We start from the raw sequence: 23,989 nt of genomic DNA on the forward strand, positions 1-23,989 counted from the left end.
TAGTACCATATTACCCCATTAGAGCGCTTCGCTCTCAGACTGCAGGCTTACTTGTAGTTCCTAGGGTTTGTAAGAGTAGAATGGGAGGCAGAGCCTTCAGCTTTCAGGCTCCTCTCCTGTGGAACCAGCTCCCAATTCAGATCAGGGAGACAGATACCCTCTCTACTTTTAAGATTAGGCTTAAAACTTTCCTTTTCGCTAAGGCTTATAGTTAGGGCTGGATTAGGTGACCCTGGACCATCCCTTGGTTATGCTGCTTTAGACGTAGACTGTGGGGGGGTTCCCATGATGCACTGTTTCTTTCTCTTTTTGCTCCGTATGCATCACTCTGCATTTAATCATTAGTGATCGATCTCTGCCCCCCTTCACAGCATGTCTTTTTCCTGGTTCTTTCCCTCAGCCCCAACCAGTCTCAGCAGAAGACTGCCCCTCCCTGAGCCTGGTTCTGCTGGAGGTTTCTTCCTGTTAAAAGGGAGTTTTTCCTTCCCACTGTAGCCAAGTGCTTGCTCATAGGGGGTCGTTTTGACCGTTGGGGTTTTTCATAATTATTGTATGGCCTTGCCTTACAATATAGAGCGCCTTGGGGCAACTGTTTGTTGTGATTTGGCGCTATATAAGAAAAAAGTTGATTGATTGATTGATTGATTGATGTTCCTCTGGAGGGTTTCCCAGAGAGTCTCGCTGTCCATCCTGATCTCTCTCTCTCTCTCTCTCTCTCTCTCTCTCTCTCTCTCTCTCTCTCTCTCTCTCTCTCTCTCTATCTATCTCTCTCTGGTAGCCCTGTGAGTGCTGCAGTGTTTGAGAGCGGCTTTGAGTGTTTGTCACGTTAAATTTAGCCTATTGATGTAAGCTGCATACCAATTCACAACAGACACAGAGACGTGTTCTCAGTTTGACTTTAGTGTTCACGAGTGTTAAGATCAGTGAAGATCAAACAACCTCCTGTAGGTTGACCTCTGAGCCTCCGAGCCTCCTCTGCAGGATATCGGCTGCACAACAGGAACACCTCCACAGGTATGGATAAACCAAGACAGAATTTTCACACATTTAAACTGATGTTACATCTGAATCACTGATGAATAAATACACAGTAAAATCCCCAGTGTTAAATTAACACTAACAGTGAACATATGGTCCCACTCTGAACAGAGTAAGACCATATGTACACAGGCAGTGTTAATTTAACACAGTCAGTGTTAGTTTTACACTGGTGATTTTACTGTGTACCTGCACACAACATTTATATTTCATATAACTAAAGCAATGCATTTCTCATGGTCTTGTAGTTACACTGACTAAAATGAATGAATGAATGAATGAATGAATGAATGAATGAATGAATGAATGAATGAATGAATGAATTCAAAATGAAAAAACAAAAAACATATTGCTTTGATTTATTGTAATTTTGCATGAAAATTATTGAAATTTAACATCACTATTGGGAAGGTCGCACCATATAATGTAAAATATTTATATACACTCAAAAAGCTGGATTTCCATCTAATAAATATATGTCGTCCCAAACTAAATAAAATTTTCTTGCATGGATGTGCTTTTTTTTTTTTTTTTTTAGTTGGGGCTATATATATATATATATATATATATATATATATATATATATATATATATATTTAGTAAGTCCCTTCGTCTGCTCCCTTGTTTGCACTCTGGGTCGCCACAGCAAATCCAAGGTGGATCTGCATGTTGAATTGGCACAGGTTTTACACCGGATGCCCTTCCTGATGCAACTCCACATTACATGGACCTTCTGCACTGAAACCAAGTGCATTAGCCACTTGGCCACCACCCCTGCGGGCTAAATATATATATATTTATTAGATGGAAATCCTACACATAATTGAACTGAGGTCATCCAATGGCTCTTTTTTTCAAGTGTATCAATCAATCAATCAATTTTTTTATATAGCGCCAAATCACAACAAACAGTTGCCCCAAGGCGCTTTATATTGTAAGGCAAGGCCATACAATAATTATGTAAAACCCCAACGGTCAAAATGACCCCCTGTGAGCAAGCACTTGGCTACAGTGGGAAGGAAAAACTCCCTTTTAACAGGAAGAAACCTCCAGCAGAACCAGGCTCAGGGAGGGGCAGTCCTCTGCCCCTCCCTGAGCCTCCCCTCCCTGTATGACATCTTATATATGTAATTAAATGTAATATATACAATGTTGACTCTACCAGAATACAGTTATATAAGATAAGATATATATATATATATATATATTACATTTTACATTTTGTCAAATGTACAACAGCAACAGCTAAATGAAACAGAACGCATAGCTGCTGCATCTCCAAGTTTTTTTTGCATGCAGCTGGGCATTTGCTGTGTCTATTTTTTACACACAAGCTTAGCACACAATGCGTGGCCTCGACCTTTAAACGCGGATTGCAGTTCATTATGCAAAATCCAAACTAACACCACAAATGCTCCAAAATGATTGCAGTGATTGATGCAGACACATCCATCAGGAATGCTGCAGGACTTGAGGATTATGCAATGTATTGTTTTACTTGTAATCCTCTGAACGCAGCCTCAACTGGGTTCATCGTAACTCACCAAATGCTAATTTAGCAGGTTTATTTCCAGATCAGCTGCAAGCTAAAAACCACATGGAAGATGTAAAATCTGTGTATGTAGAATGCACTTCAGTAGTAATCGTAAATTTGAATTAGAACGTCAAATTTTGTTTAATGAATTGTTTTATCAATGCTGTTGGAGGCTTGCAATCTTATGACCGTTACTAACACAGTAACAAGAACACTTCAACTGACTTTGATCAAACTTGACAGGTACATTGGGCCTATGAATGGAACGAAGGGATTTAATTTTGGTTTGTCAGAGGTAAAGGCCACATTTCTTGCTCCATGCTAATATAAATGAAAATGGCTAATTTTATGGAAGTGATTTGAGATATTTTGTTGTTCACGAGCTTAACTGTTTAAGCCCAGTAACATTTTGTCTATATGCGTGATATTTCAAAACATGAGTGTGTCATTGCTGTGCTCTCTGAACACATCTGATCTAGTTTTTACTGATCAAATCTAAAATTTAAACAGTAAATTTCGTGGCATTGAATATTTAGTGCATTTGCATTTGTTCCCACTTCAAATAGAGTTAAACTTGATCACAAAGTGAAATCAACTGTGTCATGGTAAAAATGATTTGATTTGATTTAGCACTGTGATATGATGAAATTTAGCCCTGTGAGAATACATTTTAATCCATATGATTCACTGTTGAACACTGCTTTGATATCAATCAATCAATCAATTTTATTTATATAGCACCAAATCACAACAAACAGTTGCCCCAAGGCACTTTATATTGTAAGGCAAGGCCATACAATAATTACGTAAAAACCCCAACGGTCAAAACGACCCCCTGTGAGCAAGCACTTGGCGACAGTGGGAAGGAAAATCTCCCTTTTAACAGGAAGAAACCTCCAGCAGAACCAGGCTCAGGGAGGGGCAGTCTTCTGCTGGGACTGGTTGGGGCTGAGGGAGAGAACCAGGAAAAAGACATGCTGTGGAGGGGAGCAGAGATCGATCACTAATGATTAAATGCAGAGTGGTGCATACAGAGCAAAAAGAGAAAGAAACACTCAGTGCATCATGGGAACCCCCCAGCAGTCTAAGTCTAATATAGCACTGATATGGGACAGGAAATCTGACTTTGACCTCTGACCTTAATCACAATCACAGCATGTCTTCCCATCCATTGCCCTGGTGTACTGGCAAAGTTTGATGAAAATCAGATTTGGCATTCCTAACATATTTTGCAAACATACATAAAACATGGTTACATCAATACAGAGGCAATCCCAACAAATTAAAGCATCAATCAAATCTCAAGCATGTGTTATTCTGTAGTTCTGACAGGTTTAAAGTTCTTGTTGATTTGGAACAGAGTAAAAACTCTGTATATCCTCCTGTGTTACCAGGACTTCTGATAACCTCACTGAAGCTACAATGTCACAGTTCTGCACCATGTCAGCTGGAGAGAAGAAGAAGCACGCAGCAGCTATATGTCGAGAGGTCCACAGTACCAACGGTGTGATATTTTCTTGATGCACAATACACATGCACATGTAGAGGATATCTGCTTCTCCAGCGTTTGTCTTAAAAAAGCTAATGAGGTGATTTGCTGCACATGGCAATGAATACTTTGTCGTTGTCCTTTCCAAAGATCTATTTCTGGTTGGGAAGGGGCGTGGCTGTTAGGCTATTGTGAAGGTCGGTGACAGCTGTGGTACATTCCATCTGCATCAGGAAGCGACGTGTCCATCCAAAACTAAATCTCGAGAACAATGACACGTCACTTTCCACTACAGGGCACAAACAAATATGGAGTTGGTGAAACCTCATTTGTGAACCTTTTCCGAAATGTTTTCTTTCTCAATGTGTTTTCACCACATTTAAATGATGGTTAAAGTTGTTGGTAACACTTTACTTGAAGGTATCGTCATAATAGTGACATAACACTGTCATAACTGTTACATGACACAGTCATGAACGTGTCATGAACATTATGTCAATGTCATAAATGTTTATGACTGCTGTCATTAAGTGTCATTCAGTTTTTGTAATGACAAGTTGACAAGTTGCCATATAGCCAAAGACCAAAAAGGTCAAAGATAACTTCTGGTCATGTCATTTTGATGTCTTCCATGTCCTAATATCTATCAGTGCGGCAAATTTGGTGAGAATCTGTGAAGTAGGTGTTTTTACATAATTCTTCAAAGCCTATATAAATTGAAATCTTGAATCCAGAATCTGGATCCTTATCCCGATCACCTCCAAAATTTAATGGAGTCTTCCGTGCCTTATTATCTATCTCTGGTGAAAATTTCATCAAAATATGTCCAGTTGTTTTGACGTAATCCTGTTAATAGACAGACAGACAAATAAATAAATGCTTGTGATTTTATTACATCCTTGGCAGATGTAATAATCACTGCATTTTTTTTTAAATTGCATTTTCCATATCATCCAAACTCTTCCTGTTTTGGGGTTTGAGACTGAAGTTGAGGTTCACTTGGGAATGTGCAGCTAATCCACTGATGTACTGTTTTGTTTTGTTTTGTTTGTTTTCTTCTGTATCATTGTCCTTTTCTCATCTTTGTTCCCCAACAGAGGCTGTTATCGATTTAGGAAAGAAGCTCAGCACTCCAAAAGACATTATGTTGGAGGAGTTATCGCTGCTTTCCAACAGAGGTTCCCGCCTTTTCAAAATGCGCCAGAGGAGATCTGACAAGTACACATTTGAAAGTATCCAAAACCAGGTGAACACGCAGCTAAACGTAAGTAATGTAAGTCTGTTTTTGTATTGTTTTAATTGCATTAGTTTTTGAACAGCGACAGTGCAGATCTGAAACAGAAACTAGAACTCCTGCAGAGTTCAATGAACACTGAACTGGTGGTTTCCATGAAGGCATTACAATTGGTAAAACCTGAATGAATTAAGTTGTTTGAACTTAGGTTTGCAAGTTAGATCAACTCTAGGTCAACTCAAAGCTTACCAGTTGTAACACTTTTTAAGTTGATTCAACTATTCTCTTTTTTCAGTGTAAATAAGTGGTTAAAGAACATTGAAAGTGTTAATACTCTGACAGTGCTTTCTTACAAAATGCAATGTTAATATTACATCAAAGTAACATGTCTTCAGGATTTGGGAGGAAGCCACAGACTGCTGTCGCATTCATTTACTTTGGAAGCCATAAATCACGACAGAGAATGATGTTACCTGTTAGGAAAATGTGTTCCACCACAAATCATAAAATAAGCTGGACACCTCCAACATGTGCTACAAACATATTCGGTCCACCAAAAAGACCTCATGGAAGAGAACAAGTTGTTCAGAGGTTACATTAGTGTTTTAATTTAGGGCTCTGTTTGTAGCGCAGTGTAGCAGTTCGTTTTTGTTTTCTTTTTTAGCAAAATCCACCAGGTTAGCCAATGCTAATAGCTGTCTCTCTCTCTCTAGTGTACCCCTACACCTATCACTCCACCTCTGTCTTAAGATTATTCCTTCAGCCTTTGGTATGAATCCTTCGTTTTGATGTTATCCAGCATCATTATTCTTTTCCTTCCTCTAGGCCTGTTTCTTTCCATCCTTCCCTCAACAGCTATCCTCTTCTATTGCTTCTTCTTACAGGTCTTGATTAACTTCCTTTCCCCTACAGTTCGCAATATGTCATCATTGCTACCACACTAAACCAACCCACTTTATTTTCTCCATCTGTCTCCACAGCCACATTTCAGAACTTTCGAGCCTTTTGCCATCTGCTGATCTCAGAGTCTTCTTCAATTGTAGATGAAGCTCTTTGCTTAGAAGTAGCCAGAGTTTGCCAAAAGCCTGTTTTGCCATAACTATCCAGTTTTGGACTTCCAGCTAACATTTCCCTCATGTATCATTAGGGTTCCCAAGTGCTTGAATTGTTTCACTTGTTCCATAGTTTCTCGATTTAGGGTAATATGTATCAGACTGGGGTTGCTTCCGACCTTCATCACTTTGGTCCTTTGGCACCTGCTGCTAAACAAAACATTGTGACGTATTTCATGCACAGAAATACAATACCAACAGCTCACAAGCCACAATAAGACAGTACGTTATGCTCTAAAAAACAAACAAAACAACAACAGTCAATGAATGAATGAATTTATTCAGCACACAAATCAACAATAACAAAAACTCATAACAAAACAACTGAACAACAAACCCATGCAACTGAAAGGGTGAGGGCAGAAGCAAAGCTTATAAATACCCACCCCTTATACTATAAAAATAAGAAATATACAAACACACATAAAGACAATTACATAAATACAAACACATGATGACAAATACCGAAAAAGCATGCAAAATTAGTCAATGAACTCAATTTTACAACAAAAAAAAAAAACTGTTGTGAAAAATCGGCTGCCTCCAACACCTCATACACCTGTCACTACAATTAATCACGCACAACAGCGACCGAAAGACAGAGAGTGCCCTGTGAGAGCCCATTCAATCCCTCTGGTGTCACCCAAATTCCAGGTGACACACACAAACATCCAACACCACTCGCAGGACAGTTAGAAAATGTGTGACTATTTGCGCTGTCAGCATGAAAACAAAGAACAGATGATCACTTTGAATGAATGAATGAATGAAAACTGTTTATTTCGAACAATTGATACAACAACAAATACAAGATAGATCAGTGAAAACAACAACAAAAAAGTTCCTAATGTGTACCCAACGTGTCCGAAAAGGGGTAGGGTGAAGCATCAGCTTATTTATCCCTACCCCTTCTTCCCCACAACCAGTAATACCCTTTGCCACATATACACATAGATTCCTACACACCTAAACTGATATATATATATATATATATATATATATATATATATATACACACAAACATAAATATACACCTACACATACCTACTTACATACAAAAACTATATATTTACAAGCTGAAGCAAAAAACAAAAACACCCTAACCCTCATTACCCTTCCTCCTCCCTATACCTAGAAAAAAACATATTTTTGTACCGCTGTTTGAACTGGTTCATGCTTAGACATTTCTTGAGCCCCACTCCCAATCTGTTCCACATCCTCACCCCACAGACAGAAATACAGAAACCTTTTAATGTTGTTCGTGCCCACTGATGCTTTAAATTAAATTTCCCCCTCAGACTGTAATCCCCTGATCTGTTAAAAAACATATTTTTAATATTTGCTGGAAGTAAATTGTTTATTGCTTTATACACGATTTGTACTGTTTGAAAATGAACCAAGTCTGTGAATTTTAAGATTTTGGATTGTAAAAATAGTGGATTTGTATGATCTCTATAGCCAGTATTATGAATAATTCTTATAGCTCTTTTCTGCATTACTGATAGTGATTGTGTTGTACCTTTATAAGTATTACCCCATACCTCTGCACAGTACTGTAAATATGGCAAAACCAGTGAGCAGTTAAGAATGTGGAGTGACTGGTGGTCCAGAATATGTTTCACTTTGTTTAGAACTGAAATGCTTCTTGACAGTTTACTTTGTATATGTTTTATATGAGTCTTCCAGTTTATCTTATCATCTATTATCACCCCCAGAAACTTAATTTCATGTACCCTTTCAATATCTACCCCCTTGACTTGTAACTGAACCTGTATGTCTGTATTACAATAGCTAAATAACATGTATTTTGTTTTACTTAAGTTTAATGATAATTTGTTTCTGTCAAACCATATTTTCAATTTTCCCATTTCTATGCTGATCCTCCTCAGTAACTCCTGCAAATCCCCCCCTGAACAAAAAATGCTTGTGTCATCTGCAAATAATACTAATTTTAATATTTTGGAAACATTGACAATATCATTTATATAAATTAGAAACTTTTTTGGACCCAATACTGACCCTTGTGGGACACCACAAGCAATGTCCAAGCATGATGATGTATATTCCCCCAACTTCACAAACTGTTTTTTGTTACTTAAGGAGCTTCTCACCAAGTGCAACACCAACCCCCTAATCCCATACTGTTCAAGTTTATTGATTAATATGTCATGATTGATTGTATCAAAAGCCTTTTTAAGGTCTATAAATATTCCAACTGAATGTAATTTGTGGTCTATGGCATTTGTAATCTCCTCAACTGATTCTATTAATGCAAGTGATGTTGAACTATTTGCTCTGAATCCATATTGACTATCAGTAAGTAATTTATGTTTATTTATGAATTTGTCTAATCTATTATTGAATAACTTTTCTAATAATTTGGAAAATTGTGGAAGCAAAGAAACAGGTCTATAAGTTGTGAAGTGGTGTCTATCCCCAGTCTTATACAGCGGCACAACCTTAGCTATTTTCATTTGATTGGGAAATTTACCGGATTGAAATGATAAGTTACAGATGTATGTTAATGGTTCTGCAATCCATTCAATGACCTGTTTTACCACCACCATATCAATTTCATTTAAATCGGTCGATGTTTTATATTTACAATTATTCAATCAATCAATCAATTTTTTTATATAGCGCCAAATCACAACAAACAGTTGCCCCAAGGCGCTTTATATTGTAAGGCAAGGCCATACAATAATTATGTAAAACCCCAACGGTCAAAACGACCCCCTGTGAGCAAGCACTTGGCTACAGTGGGAAGGAATTTCAGGTGACACACACAAATAACCAACTCCGCTCATGGAGCACTTAGGAAATGTGTGGCCATTTGTGCTGTCAGCACGAAAATAGTGAGCAGACTATCACTTTCACTTTCGAGTTGGATGTGAAATTTGCCACCAGTGTGGCGTTGCAAAGCAACACACGTGGCATGCCAGAGTGTCAGCTCCCCCCAAACACATGTGCTGTGCATACGTATTGCGCGTGTGTTGCGCTCCCCCATTCCTCCCCGCACAACACATGTGACGTGTGTGTGTATCGACCGTGTGTTACGCCACTCCCCACTGCTCCCTCCACAACACGAGGCGTGCATGTGTTTTGCGCCACCCCCCATCCGCAACATGTGGCAAGCTGGGGGGGGGGGGGGGGTTTGGGAGCGCACTTGCATGAACAGCTGACATCAATCAATCAATTCAATCAATTTTTTTTATATAGCGCCAAATCACAATAAACAGTTGCCCCACGGCGCTTTATATTGTAAGGCAAGGCCATACAATAATTATGTAAAACCCCAACGGTCAAAACGACCCCCTGTGAGCAAGCACTTGGCTACAGTGGGAAGGAAAAACTCCCTTTTAACAGGAAGAAACCTCCAGCAGAACCAGGCTCAGGGAGGGGCAGTCTTCTGCTGGGACTGGTTGGGGCTGAGGGAGAGAACCAGGAAAAAGACATGCTGTGGAGGGGAGCAGAGATCGATCACTAATGATTAAATGCAGAGTGGTGCATACAGAGCAAAAAGAGAAAGAAACAGTGCATCATGGGAACCCCCCAGCAGTCTACGTCTATAGCAGCATAACTAAGGGATGGTTCAGGGTCACCTGATCCAGCCCTAACTATAAGCTTTAGCAAAAAGGAAAGTTTTAAGCCTAATCTTAAAAGTAGAGAGGGTGTCTGTCTCCCTGATCTGAATTGGGAGCTGGTTCCACAGGAGAGGAGCCTGAAAGCTGAAGGCTCTGCCTCCCATTCTACTCTTACAAACCCTAGGAACTACAAGTAAGCCTGCAGTCTGAGAGCGAAGCGCTCTATTAGGGTGATATGGTACTACAAGGTCCCTAAGATAAGATGGGACCTGATTATTCAAAACCTTATAAGTAAGAAGAAGAATTTTAAATTCTATTCTAGAATTAACAGGAAGCCAATGAAGAGAGGCCAATATGGGTGAGATATGCTCTCTCCTTCTAGTCCCCATCAGTACTCTAGCTGCAGCATTTTGAATTAACTGAAGGCTTTTTAGGGAACTTTTAGGACAACCTGATAATAATGAATTACAATAGTCCAGCCTAGAGGAAATAAATGCATGAATTAGTTTTTCAGCATCACTCTGAGACAAGACCTTTCTGATTTTAGAGATATTGCGTAAATGCAAAAAAGCAGTCCTACATATTTGTTTAATATGCGCTTTGAATGACATATCCTGATCAAAAATGACTCCAAGATTTCTCACAGTATTACTAGAGGTCAGGGTAATGCCATCCAGAGTAAGGATCTGGTTAGACACCATGTTTCTAAGATTTGTGGGGCCAAGTACAATAACTTCAGTTTTATCTGAGTTTAAAAGCAGGAAATTAGAGGTCATCCATGTCTTTATGTCTGTAAGACAATCCTGCAGTTTAGCTAATTGGTGTGTGTCCTCTGGCTTCATGGATAGATAAAGCTGGGTATCATCTGCGTAACAATGAAAATTTAAGCAATACCGTCTAATAATACTGCCTAAGGGAAGCATGTATAAAGTGAATAAAATTGGTCCTAGCACAGAACCTTGTGGAACTCCATAATTAACTTTAGTCTGTGAAGAAGATTCCCCATTTACATGAACAAATTGTAATCTATTAGACAAATATGATTCAAACCACCGCAGCGCAGTGCCTTTAATACCTATGGCATGCTCTAATCTCTGTAATAAAATTTTATGGTCAACAGTATCAAAAGCAGCACTGAGGTCTAACAGAACAAGCACAGAGATGAGTCCACTGTCCGAGGCCATAAGAAGATCATTTGTAACCTTCACTAATGCTGTTTCTGTACTATGATGAATTCTAAAACCTGACTGAAACTCTTCAAATAGACCATTCCTCTGCAGATGATCAGTTAGCTGTTTTACAACTACCCTTTCAAGAATTTTTGAGAGAAAAGGAAGGTTGGAGATTAGCCTATAATTAGCTAAGATAGCTGGGTCAAGTGATGGCTTTTAAGTAATGGTTTAATTACTGCCACCTTAAAAGCCTGTGGTACATAGCCAACTAACAAAGATAGATTGATCATATTTAAGATCGAAGCATTAAATAATGGTAGGGCTTCCTTGAGCAGCCTGGTAGGAATGGGGTCTAATAAACATGTTGATGGTTTGGATGAAGTAACTAATGAAAATAACTCAGACAGAACAATCGGAGAGAAAGAGTCTAACCAAATACCGGCATCACTGAAAGCAGCCAAAGATAACGATACGTCTTTGGGATGGTTATGAGTAATTTTTTCTCTAATAGTTAAAATTTTGTTAGCAAAGAAAGTCATGAAGTCATTACTAGTTAAAGTTAATGGAATACTCAGCTCAATAGAGCTCTGACTCTTTGTCAGCCTGGCTACAGTGCTGAAAAGAAACCTGGGGTTGTTCTTATTTTCTTCAATTAGTGATGAGTAGAAAGATGTCCTAGCTTTACGGAGGGCTTTTTTATAGAGCAACAGACTCTTTTTCCAGGCTAAGTGAAGATCTTCTAAATTAGTGAGATGCCATTTCCTCTCCAACTTACAGGTTATCTGCTTTAAGCTACGAGTTTGTGAGTTATACCACGGAGTCAGGCACTTCTGATTTAAAGCTCTCTTTTTTAGAGGAGCTACAGCATCCAAAGTTGTCTTCAATGAGGATGTAAAACTATTGACGAGATACTCTGTCTCACTTACAGAGTTTAGGTAGCTACTCTGCACTGTGTTGGTATATGGCATTAGAGAACATAAAGAAGGAATCATATCCTTAAACCTAGTTACAGCGCTTTCTGAAAGACTTCTAGTGTAATGAAACTTATTCCCCACTGCTGGGTAGTCCATCAGAGTAAATGTAAATGTTATTAAGAAATGATCAGACAGAAGGGAGTTTTCAGGGAATACTGTTAAGTCTTCTATTTCCATACCATAAGTCAGAACAAGATCTAAGATATGATTAAAGTGGTGGGTGGACTCATTTACTTTTTGAGCAAAGCCAATAGAGTCTAATAATAGATTAAATGCAGTGTTGAGGCTGTCATTCTCAGCATCTGTGTGGATGTTAAAATCGCCCACTATAATTATCTTATCTGAGCTAAGCACTAAGTCAGACAAAAGGTCTGAAAATTCACAGAGAAACTCACAGTAATGACCAGGTGGACGATAGATAATAACAAATAAAACTGGTTTTTGGGACTTCCAATTTGGATGGACAAGACTAAGAGTCAAGCTTTCGAATGAATTAAAGCTCTGTCTGGGTTTTTGATTAATTAATAAGCTGGAATGGAAGATTGCTGCTAATCCTCCGCCCCGGCCCATGCTAGAATGTCTATAATTTCTTTTCCATCCACTGCTGTGAGGAACATTGAACAGGGATTTCTTTCTATGAGATTATTATCCCAATCCTCAGGTTGGGAATTGGGAATTTTTTTCTGCCAAGCTTGGTCCAATATTTACAAAATAATTATTAAAACCGTTGACTACCTCGTCCTTATTTTCCTTCTTGACATTATTATCAATGAAATATTGAGGGTAACTCTGTTTTTTGTTACCATTTTTGATAATGCTATTTAATATATCCCATATTCCTTTAATATTGTTTTGTTATTATATAATATGTTACTATAATATTCCTTCCTACATACCCGTATAATATTAGTTAATCTATTTTTGTATTTCTTATATTTATTTTCTGCCTCTTTAGTCTTTAATTTTATGAATTCTCTATACAGTGTATTTTTCTTATTACATGCATTTCGTAACCCTTTCGTCATCCATGGTCGATCTTGGATTTTTTGTTTTCTGTAGTCTTGTTTAATTGGACAATATTTATCATATAATGATGTAAATATTTGTAAAAAAGTTTCATATGCACTATCAACATCACTTTCACTGTATACCTTTTCCCAGTTTTGCTCCCGTAAATCCTTCTTTAGTGTGTTCATGTTTTCCTCTGTCCACACTCGCCTGTATTTTATTTTCTCCTCTGGCTGATTCCGCTGATGGTTTCTATTATAAACGATGAAAACTGGTAGATGTCATTGATTAATAATCCACTCTCAGTATTATTCTCAATATCATTGCTGAATATATTATCAATTAAGGTAGCACTATGGGATGTAATTCTGCTTGGCCTGGTGATTTTTGGATATAAACTCATACTGTACATTATATTGATAAATTCATCTGTTATTTTATGCTTATTTGGATTGAGCAGATCAATATTTAAGTCACCACAAATGAACACAGTTTTGTGATTAGTTTTTGAGAACGTTTTTCCCATACAGTCAGTGAATGTTTCAATACTAGATCCTGGTGCTCTATATATACAGCTGACTAATACATTTTTGCTTTTTTCTTCATATATTTCAATAGTTATACATTCTAATAAGTTATCGATCACAGTTGTCATATTGTCTACTATTTTATAATCCATCTTCTTATCCACATACACAGCCACTCCTCCTCCACTTTTATTATTTCTGTTTACACAATTAAATTCATATCCATCCAGTTCAAAATCCATTCCTTTATCTTCATTTCAAGCTGGATGTGAAATATGTCAAAGTGCAAAAAGCAACACATGTGGCATGAATCCCCCCTCCCCCCAGCTCCCCTCCAAAACACATGTGGCGTATGTGTGTTTCGCCCCCCCCCCCCACACACACACACACACACACACACACACACACACACACACACACACACACATATGGCATGTAGGAGGTGACACACTTGCATAAAATGCTTATACTTGTATGTATGTACAGATCTGATCAGGCTGCAGCGGCCTCACACAGCACACCTCGGCAGGCTGTGGCCCGGCCCGGCATGCATGTCTGTACATCGTCTAAATTCTCTTTTTTGAAACATACGATTTTAAGCATTTCACACTCCTATTATAATTGATTGTAGCGCAGTGGTAAAGATTCTGTTTGTTAATCAAAGCTTTTGTAAATTACAGTTTCAAATCCCACTAGTGGCATTTATTTTTATTTAACCAGAGTTATTTAACTGCAGGGTTCTCTATTGCTTCCACTTTTATTTATTTTTTAAATCAACCCAGTGATTTTCCTTAATTATACACCAGTATCTCATCTGTCAGTGTCCGGTGATTGTGTTAATTATTTATATATCTGATGGACATAATAAGACAGCACTGCATCATTCATGCAATTTCATGACTGTAACGTCTTTGACCGTGGGTCATACACAGAGGAACAGACAGTTCATACTTGTATTATCCGCTCCATAAGAGGGATTCAATAAAATATGGCGTTTTTTTTTTTTTATGGTGTGTGGTTTTTAATTTTTTTTCTCCATAGCAGAGGCGTGATGTGGTGCAACATGGTCCAGCTGCTCACACTGTGTTTATGCATGCGCACAAGTGTGCTCGAACAAGTTAACGAGTTGGAATTCTGACTTCAGGGGGCATTCCTTGAGCAGGGGGTGCATAACTGGGAAATTATGAACTCTTAGAATAGAAGGAATGCCCCTTGTATATACAGTGGACAAATCTTCCGTAGTGTTACCCACAGGTTTTCTGAAGAGCTTAAAACTCAAATATGGCAGTTACAAATGCAGCGCTCTTTGCAGTGTCTGGCCACTTCACACATAGTGTGAACTTGTCGATTTGCGCATAAAGTGCACATGAAGCAGGAATCGTATGCAAAACATGTAGAATCGTAGCTGCTTTTAACGCCTCATACACCTGCTGCTACAACTATTTGCACATACCAGCGGCTGAAAGACAGCGTGTGCCCTGTGCGAGCCCATCAAACCCTCTCGCGGCAGGTGTCGGCCAAATTCCAGCTGACATGCATAAACATCTAACACCATTCGAATGGCACTTAGAAAATGTGTGGCCATTTGCGCTGCTAACATAACAACAGTCAGCAGATAATCATTGTTGTGCTGGCAGTGAAATTTGTCTATGTGCCCCACGGGTGTGGCTTTGGTCTGTGCGCTGAACTGTCAGGAGGTGTGGCCACCGACAGAAGCAGCTGTGGAGATCTGTCGAGCTGGACATCCCAGCTGGATACCACGTACTGTGTTTAGACGGACATGGTCTAACAACTGCCCACAGCGACGCGTGTGTCTGCTTGCTGTCATCATGTGGGCATAAATAAAAACATATATCGCCATGGCGACCAGCTGCAGTGTGCATGCACGCTCGCTGCAGCCCATGAACAGGCCACCCCCAGGTTGAAATGGACCGTCAGATCATAGCATGCAGTGGGCGAGCTGACTGTCACGTCACCCACGTGAGCTCTGTTCCACATGACGTGGTGTAAGTTCTGCGGTGCGCCCTCCACAAGACACGCATGTTGGGCAGGACACGCACAGGGCCGGCTGGATGCCGCCAGCAGATGTGGACATGACCAGAGGGCCCTGCTTCTCATTCATGTCATTTCATGTCTGTATGTTTGTGACCATGGGTCATCTGCAGAGGAAAAGACGGATCAATTTTGTATTGCCTGCTTGATAAATGCAGTGTTTTTATATGGTGTGTGGTTTTACTTTTTTTTTAATACGTCCATGTCCTTTCTGATATCAGGCAGTTTCCTGCAGCTTTCACAGGATAGTGATGGTAGTACAGTGGTAAAGGTTCTGACTAGAAACGAAAGCTTTTGGAAGGCACAGGTTTGATTCCCGTGGATGGCATATAATTTTATTTTTTGGTACTTTCACAGCAGCTGCTGTGCTCGCACGTGCACAGAACTATCGCAGCATGTATTTTTTTTTCTTCACAGCAGCTGGGTGATGTGGTTACACATTGTGCAGCTGTTGGCACTGCGTTCCCGCGTGCATGAACTGTCGCACCGGCATCGTGTACACCTGCCTGTTTCATGGTTCGCTCATACGAGCTCTACTACCATGAGTCCCCCTGGAGTTGTACGTATTCGTACTATGTGTGAAGGGGCCCTTAAATGAGTAAAAATGGCAGTGCATGGACAAAACAAGTGAACTGGGCAGGGTGAATGAAGACCAAACACAATCTTTGAGTTACCAAATAAGCTAATGCTAACACACTAATCTCAGCGCAGGTGTTGGGAAAGTGAATGCACGGACCCACGTTCGGGGGCGTAAATGAGCGGTCAATAGGAATTCCAATAAATAACAATTTATTATGCAAAAGTGCAAAGAGAAGATGAATATGCTGAGTCCAATTAATAACCAAAATTGTGACACATGGGCAGGCCCGAGGGTAGGAGACGTCTATCCAGAGAAGAGCAGGAACCCACGAAGTTCCACCGCCAGCCGGAGGCCTGCAATACACCAGAGCCACCAAGTCCTGGTTTTCAAAATAGTTGGCTTTGGTGTGGGTCATAAATATGTTGTCTGGCGTATTGTCTGACTGCGGCAGTATCAGTGGAGCTGGCATTACTACACTACACACAGTAAAATCAGTAGTGTTAAATTAACACTGATAGTGAACATATGGTCCCACTCTGGCCAGAGTAGGACCATATGTACACTGGCAGTGTTAACTTAACACTACCAGTGTTAGTTTTACACTGGTGAATTTACTGTGCACCTGCTACACCTGCTTTAGTGCTAATGGTATTAATATATAAATTGAATAATAAAGTGCAGGTAAAGGTAATTAAGCTATATCTGGCATTTAATACTAACAGTGATAATATGCTAATTAAATTACACCTAAATTTCACTGTGTGACCGCACCTGTGTAAGGTGTAGCTGTTTAACTCAGTGTTACTTCAGGTTACGCCACTGCTTTCTGTCTCGCCCTGATAGCAGTGCACCAGCACTGTACCTGAATGTACTTCGTTGTAACAACAACATGCCCACAGGTGGACAAAAGAACGTAGGTGATGGGTGTGAAAATGAAAGCAGTGTCAGGTGGAAACTGCCAGTGACACCTGCAGTACTCTGAGAGGAACATCTGGCTCTCCGGCCTCCTCTCTTTGTCTGAAGACATGTGGCTTTAGGACCAATTTCAGTGTTGTTTTACATTGTTAGAGTGACCCAGTTAAAGCCATTAGTGGTTTTCTAAAGTGTTCTTTTAACACTCTCCTGCCAGGAAATGTGTAAATGATTCTCTGCATCACACAGTAATGTTTATCAGAAAATCCTCCACTCAGAAGAAGTGTTAGAACTGTCTGCCGATAACAGAGCCATGTTCCGGTGTCGTGCAGCCAACCCTGCTGAGAGGCCGCTCTGCTGTTTATCAGTGCCTGGTGATGTGTGCACGTTTATATGTACATGTGCATGTGCTGCTGGTGGTGCACACTGAAAAATAATTTGAGCAATGCCTGTGCATGCGTGTGTGTGTCTGTTTGTTTGATTCCCTACTTCTTCCAGGTTCTTTGACTGATTTCACCAAATTCAGTGTGTGGATGAAGGTTGTCCCCAGAATTGTCCTTAAATAGTTAATTTTAGCAAAGGTCAAGGTCATTGGAGTCAGGGTGAAAATTAGAATTTTAGATGCTGGTTTTCCCCAAACATGTCTCATGTATGTTGATGGGTTCTTGAATTGCCCAGATGAGGTCAAAGTCAATCAGTGGAGTCATGTCTGTTTGTCTGTTTGTTGTCCTATTGTCTCCAGGTGTTCTGGTCCATTTCCACCATGTGTGGATAAAGACCAATTCCTTAATTGCCATTGAACGACTAATTTTGGCAAAGGTATGGGCCATAGTCATCAAAGTTAAGGAATTTTAAACTTAAACCTAAGCATACATTGTCTTTCTGCAGCTACTAAACACTAAAGCACCTGAATCATGACCAGACCATGTGACACTTCCTCACAATGCAAGTGATATTCCTCATCTGAATCTCCCTAATGTAACCAGATAAAGTCCATATTGAAAAGGTGTTCCCAGTGGCTTGACAACTGGGGAATTCCCCTTTGGCTGATCTAGTAGTGCTTTGGTCTTGAAAGCAAGAAGTGTGGTGTCCAAACCCGACTGGAGACACAAAGATATGCTGCTTGGTTACACTAAATACCTGCTTGTTTGATATAATGCCATTCCAGTAATTCATCCAAAGAGACCTCATACGAAAGATATTGTGATTAGTGTCCAAGTATCACAACCATGCAGTAGGCCAAGACACACTAGGACCCAGAAGAAGTGGACCTTCCTCCTCCTGCAAAGGTATTATCATATAACACCTCTGTCCCGTGATCTTCTGACTCAATAAGCTCTTTCCAGATGTCTTTCTATCTCCAAAGCCAAGAACCAAGACATATTCATGTCACTGCTGAGGCAAGGGAATGTCTCTATAGGTTTCAGACTTTAATCCCAAACACATACACTTCTGGTGGTTGACTCCATGAAGCCATTGAATACAGTACCTGGATCATTGTATTGATCCAGTACAATTGCAAACAAAGAGAGTATGATTCCACACTCAGCTTCTCAAGTGCTGCAATTACAGTACCCATTGATTCTGCAAAGATCACAGCACTGTCCATAAAATAAAAGCAGGCAAATCATTCCTCACCAGTAAATGCACTCAAGTCAGTTGTTCCCACAAACACTGAGCAGTGTAGGAGCCAGAAAACATCCTTGACAAACACCAGTCTTCACCGGGAAAAATCAGAGATTCTGCCTCTGCTCCAAACAGCACTCACACCATCTGTGGACAGGCTGAATAGGACCTCCAGTACCTTCCTGGTGACCCTACACATTCTCAGGATGTTCCAGAGTACAGCCTGGTTAATCATATCAAACACCTTGTGAAAATATACATAGGCTGCAAAGAAGTATTGCCAATATTTGTGTTTCCTTTCAGTAAGTACTTACAGAGCTAGAATGCAGTCGATGGTTGACTTCTTGGGTGTGAAGCCAGACTGTTCCAGTTGCTTAGTGGCAAATAACTGGAACTGAATCCTATTCAGAATAGTGCTTGCAAGAGAACAGAGAACCGTAATAACACTGTAGTTATTTTGATCCAAGCAGTCACCCTTTCCTTTAAAGACTGGGAAAAGAATTTGTTTCTTTCAGTCCATCAGGATGATGCCCATATCCAAGATCCAAAAAAAAAAACATTGCTTGCAATACCTGGAGAATAGCATCTCCACCTGCCTGGAAGAGCTCAGCTCCAATGCCACGGATCCCTGGAGCCTTCCCTGTCCTCAGCTGTTTGTACTCTAACATTTAGTGGTTCACAGTTAACTGGAGAATCATTGGCCAGAACCCTGACACTGGAGATGTCTAACATCCCAGCAGGATCAGCCATATACAACTGCTTAAAGTAGCCAGCCCAAGAAGACAGTACAGGAGAGGAGTCTGCCAGGATCACACTGGCACTCACCTTGACTTGCCATAGGATGGAGGAATGAAGGGAAATAGGCTGAGGGTCACTAGACCACAGATGGTGAGGCACCTGTTCAGCAATTCCTCAAACTAATCCTTTCTTGTCTACCCTCAGGGCCACTGCAGCCTGCTTTCTCAGTACCCTATACAGCTTGGAATTTCTATCTTAAGATACACTACGACTCCTGTGGATGATATTCATATTACTCTCAGATATAAAACATTTCCTATGGACACTGAGGACTCCAGTACAATCTCCTGCAACGTTCAGGTGCTGGATTTGGAAGAACGCTTACATTCCACTCAGATCATCAGTTCTGTCCATGTCTGCAAATGTCTCCAGCCAGATTGCACACAAATCCCAGAGTCACAGTTTGATTTTAAAATCTGGCCAGTTTTCTTCTGTGAGACTTCATTTTAATCCTCAAGGAAAACCACAATATTTCTATAGACTCCACAGTTCTACAAGTTTTTCCCACAAAAATATTGTCAATCTCTTTTATCACTGTCGGATACCATGTCCAGTGATGTGTCTCTGGACATTAAAGCCAGGATCCAGCACCTCAAATTTAAGAAACACTGAGCTGTTTTTGTCATGATTACCAGATCTATGGACCAGTGTAACCCTCACAGTCAGTCCTGCCTGTGTCGGTGGTTGTACTGAAATAATAAATAGAGTGCCATTCTGGGGTGTTCTTCAATGAGACATCAATCACTATTAGAGTAGACGGAGACAACAGACACAACATCGAGAGAATGCTTAACCCAGAGTCCCATGATGTATTCATTGACCGGGGTGACAGCTGGTACCATTTGAAAGAATTGGTTATGGCCACTACCTCAGTATGCCAAAGACAGGGGCAAACACACCAGAAATAAGTTTATCCCCCCACCAAGGTCTGACCACTTCCAGGTCTTTTCACCACAAATTTGGAGTTTTCCAAGTTCCATCGACAGCCCTTCATTCTTCATAGAATGGATGTTCCAGTTGCCCATCCACATGAGCCACTTCAGGTTTGGACCTGGGTGCCACCATACACTGGACAATTCTTCTGTGATGAGGAAGAAGTCTAAAAAACCTACAAAGCCTTCAAAATGTATTTTTCAACAAACTCATTATTTAGGTAAATTGAACTTCGGATTGTGATTTGATTTTAAAGTAATCACACATATCACTTTGACCAAGCTCATTAATTTAAGATGAGCCATTTGATCATCTTAGATCAAGTAGACTTAAAACACCTGAGCAGCTAGTAACCTTAAAATATTTGATTTTCCGTACTTTTTCATGTTTAAAGTGGGTATTGTGAGTGCAGGCGTGACAACAGCGATGATTTGCTTTATTTTGATTTCCAGTCCGTGTGAGCAAATGTCAGGATTTGAATTAGTATTTTGCTGTATTGTGTTTTGCAGAATGACATTTTAAATGTGAACACTCACACTGTCGAAATTAAAGTGGATACACCGACTCTTGGAAGTGCTGATCACCAGCACGCTGACACCAACACCAACACTCAGCCAGGTAATTAAAAAAAAAATCACATTTATTTTTTTGTTACAATTAAAGTCACAAAGCAGTGCAATTTCTTAATTAGACAAAATCCGTTACTACAGCACCATTTTCCCACTGTGTTTTATGTGCACTAAAAATAAGTGTTTCCAGGGAAATGGGAGCTACTGACTATGTAAGGATGTTTCATGAATGAAACCTGACATCATGCATCATACCTGGACCTTATAACAGCTGAGCTTGAACCAAAATGTACATTGTAATGTTAAACAAAGGATTTTAAAAAAGGATTTGAACTTTATTTGATTTTAAAACAGCTCTGCCCTGTGATTATGATCAGAAATGCTCTCGCATGCTTTCATCCCAAGTCGACATATTATATGATGAGAGCATGCGGATAGTATGCACTATTTTAAGAGCTTCCATCGTAATGACTGACATCCCAGTCTGTCTGTGTGAAGTTTCCACTTGCTGCTGCTCGTAACACTCTGTCGACTTTTAACCTCCACCATATCATCACTTACTGACATTTTTATTCTCTGTTTGTTTTATGGTTTCTTTTTCTTTCTTTTTTTTGAAGCAGTGACTGCAGAGAAGATCAGCAGCACATCTTTGCCTAAGATGTACCACTCCCCGTGGGAGGAGGCCATCCTCGGCAACCCCGACCTCGCTGAAACTGTCAAACTCAGAATGCCTCAACCAGACCCTAGGCCAGAGCTTCCAGAGTACAAATGCTTTAACCGGTGAGAAGAGCACATACAATTTTTTTCCAAACTCATGCTTAGTGCAAGAAAAAGCATCAATTTATAGGTTTTTTCTCCAATTTCAGAGTTGCCACTCCTTATGGTGGCTTTGAAAAAGCTCCCAGGGGAATCACATTTAAGCTTCCTGAGCTGGACCTGAACCCTCCCAGGTACCCAGAACTTCAGGAGCCGAGTATGAAGCGGCAGACGTTCAACAGAACCGCCCAGGGTTGGATATCTGAGGGTGGCACACTAATCCTACCCACTATCGTCCTGGAGCCCGTCCAAGTGCCAGAGTCCGAGGACCTGTAGATGGGTCTTAATCTGGCAACATGACCTTTATGCCCAGTGCCAATTTATCACAAAATAGCATCCGATTTTTCCAAAGCAACGGACAACAAAATGCTTCCTGTGCTTTCCTCTGTCAGCCAGAATATTTTCCGTACATTAGTAAATACAACATATCCAAAAAAAAAAATTATTACATGGTTTCAGATTGATGGTATATTTTCTGAGCAAAATTAAGTTTCTTTTTTTGGATTGATCTGATGCATCAAACTTAATAAAATTTTATTCGGTTTATCCTCATTATTTGCTGTTAGACTTAAAAGATGATCACATTTATGTTTTTTGAATAATCATATTAAATGGAGGAGATGGATTCTCTCACTATATTTGACAGGGTAGATGCTTCAGCTTTTACCAAAAACCAGGAACAAACTAATGGTCTCCAGGACCTGTAAGTATTGCAAAGCCGAAGGGAAATTCTGGGTTGAGTCAAAATGCTGTCATAGGACTTTTGAAGCATTTGTGTAGCTTTAGCTCCATCCTCTGGGTTTTTAAAATCAATGTTAAATTGTTTGAGCTGAACCAAGGACCTTCACACACAATGTCTTGCAACAGGGGTGGATCCAGAAATTTTGTTGATGGGGGTGAGGGGGAGGTCTGATTCATCGCAATGGGGCAATCTGTTTATTCATGAAATGAGAGCTTAATATTATCACTGATATAACCAAAATTACAGTAGTAGGAAGCAGCTCTTTGCGAGGTCATTTGAAAGGTAAAATATTAAAGGCTTATTAACTGAGTGTGAGGTCTCGCAGTCAGACCTGTTCACTTTCTTCACCTCCATGAAGAACTTGCTAACAGATGGTACGGTTAGCTGGTTGGCTTTCAATATGTGTGTTTTTTCCGATGCTGTTTAGATATTTATGGAGTACGTTCATGTCCGACTTGATTTTCTATTCATGTTTTTAGCTTTCTGGTTTCTAATGAATGTGATATGCAATCTAGACCCATTGTCCCGGTAACTGTCTAATATGGGAAAGCATCGAACTGGAAATCCGATGCGTGCCAATCAGAGCGTGCGTTGCACCGTAGCCATATAGGCATGATTTTCACAGTAAGCCATAACTTTCATTAATCTGTACAGACAATAATATACAATGTGAGATTGATCATTTTTGCAACTGGTAACATTTGGTTAAGTCAACGGACAGTCACAGTTTTTATCAAACATGAACAATTTCAAATAAGTCAGAAATATTATATTAATCTGAATATTTTTAACACCTAACATGAAGCTTAAATACAGACTAGCCTCATAGTTGACCACACATCTTTGACTGAGTTCTTCAGAGTGTCTTCAGTCTATCAACATCTCAGAATCAAATGAAAAAACTGACCCATCAGGATTTCCAGATTTTGTGGTTGCACAAATAGGTCAAACCCTGGTCATGTATAACACTGAGATCATGACATGGGCTTCAGCTGAGGGCATTTTAAAGTATGTGGCAACCACAAAATGTTTCCCAACATCAGCTGTTAGGAGAGAAACTGAAAATATCATAAACAACAATTTTTTTTTATTTTATTTATTTATTTATTTATTTTTTTTGACAGATTGGCCAGAAATTAAAAAAAAAAAAAATCTTTAATCTATGACAGCATAATGCAGATCATTTATCATACTTCTATGGACAGATGTAAAAATTATTTGATATTGCTGAAGGCACTGATATATGTTCAGCTTCTTTTGTGGAAGATAATGACTAAGAATTCTGGCAA

At 39.7% G+C, this 23,989-nt stretch overlaps 1 protein-coding gene across 1 annotated transcript; it reads left to right on the plus strand.

Moving 5' to 3' along the window:
* Positions 1-803: 803 nt before the first annotated feature.
* Positions 804-22,504, plus strand: myoz2b (myozenin 2b). The gene is made up of 6 exons (XM_034188154.1): positions 804-1,014; positions 3,967-4,076; positions 5,159-5,325; positions 21,083-21,191; positions 21,760-21,922; positions 22,009-22,504. Exons 2-6 carry the CDS (start codon positions 3,995-3,997, stop codon positions 22,232-22,234), a joined length of 747 nt encoding a protein of 248 aa, XP_034044045.1. The 5' UTR covers positions 804-1,014; positions 3,967-3,994; the 3' UTR covers positions 22,235-22,504.
* Positions 22,505-23,989: the final 1,485 nt, after the last annotated feature.

Source organism: Thalassophryne amazonica, chromosome 15 (assembly GCF_902500255.1).
Source record: "Thalassophryne amazonica chromosome 15, fThaAma1.1, whole genome shotgun sequence".
Lineage (NCBI taxonomy): Eukaryota > Metazoa > Chordata > Actinopteri > Batrachoidiformes > Batrachoididae > Thalassophryne > Thalassophryne amazonica.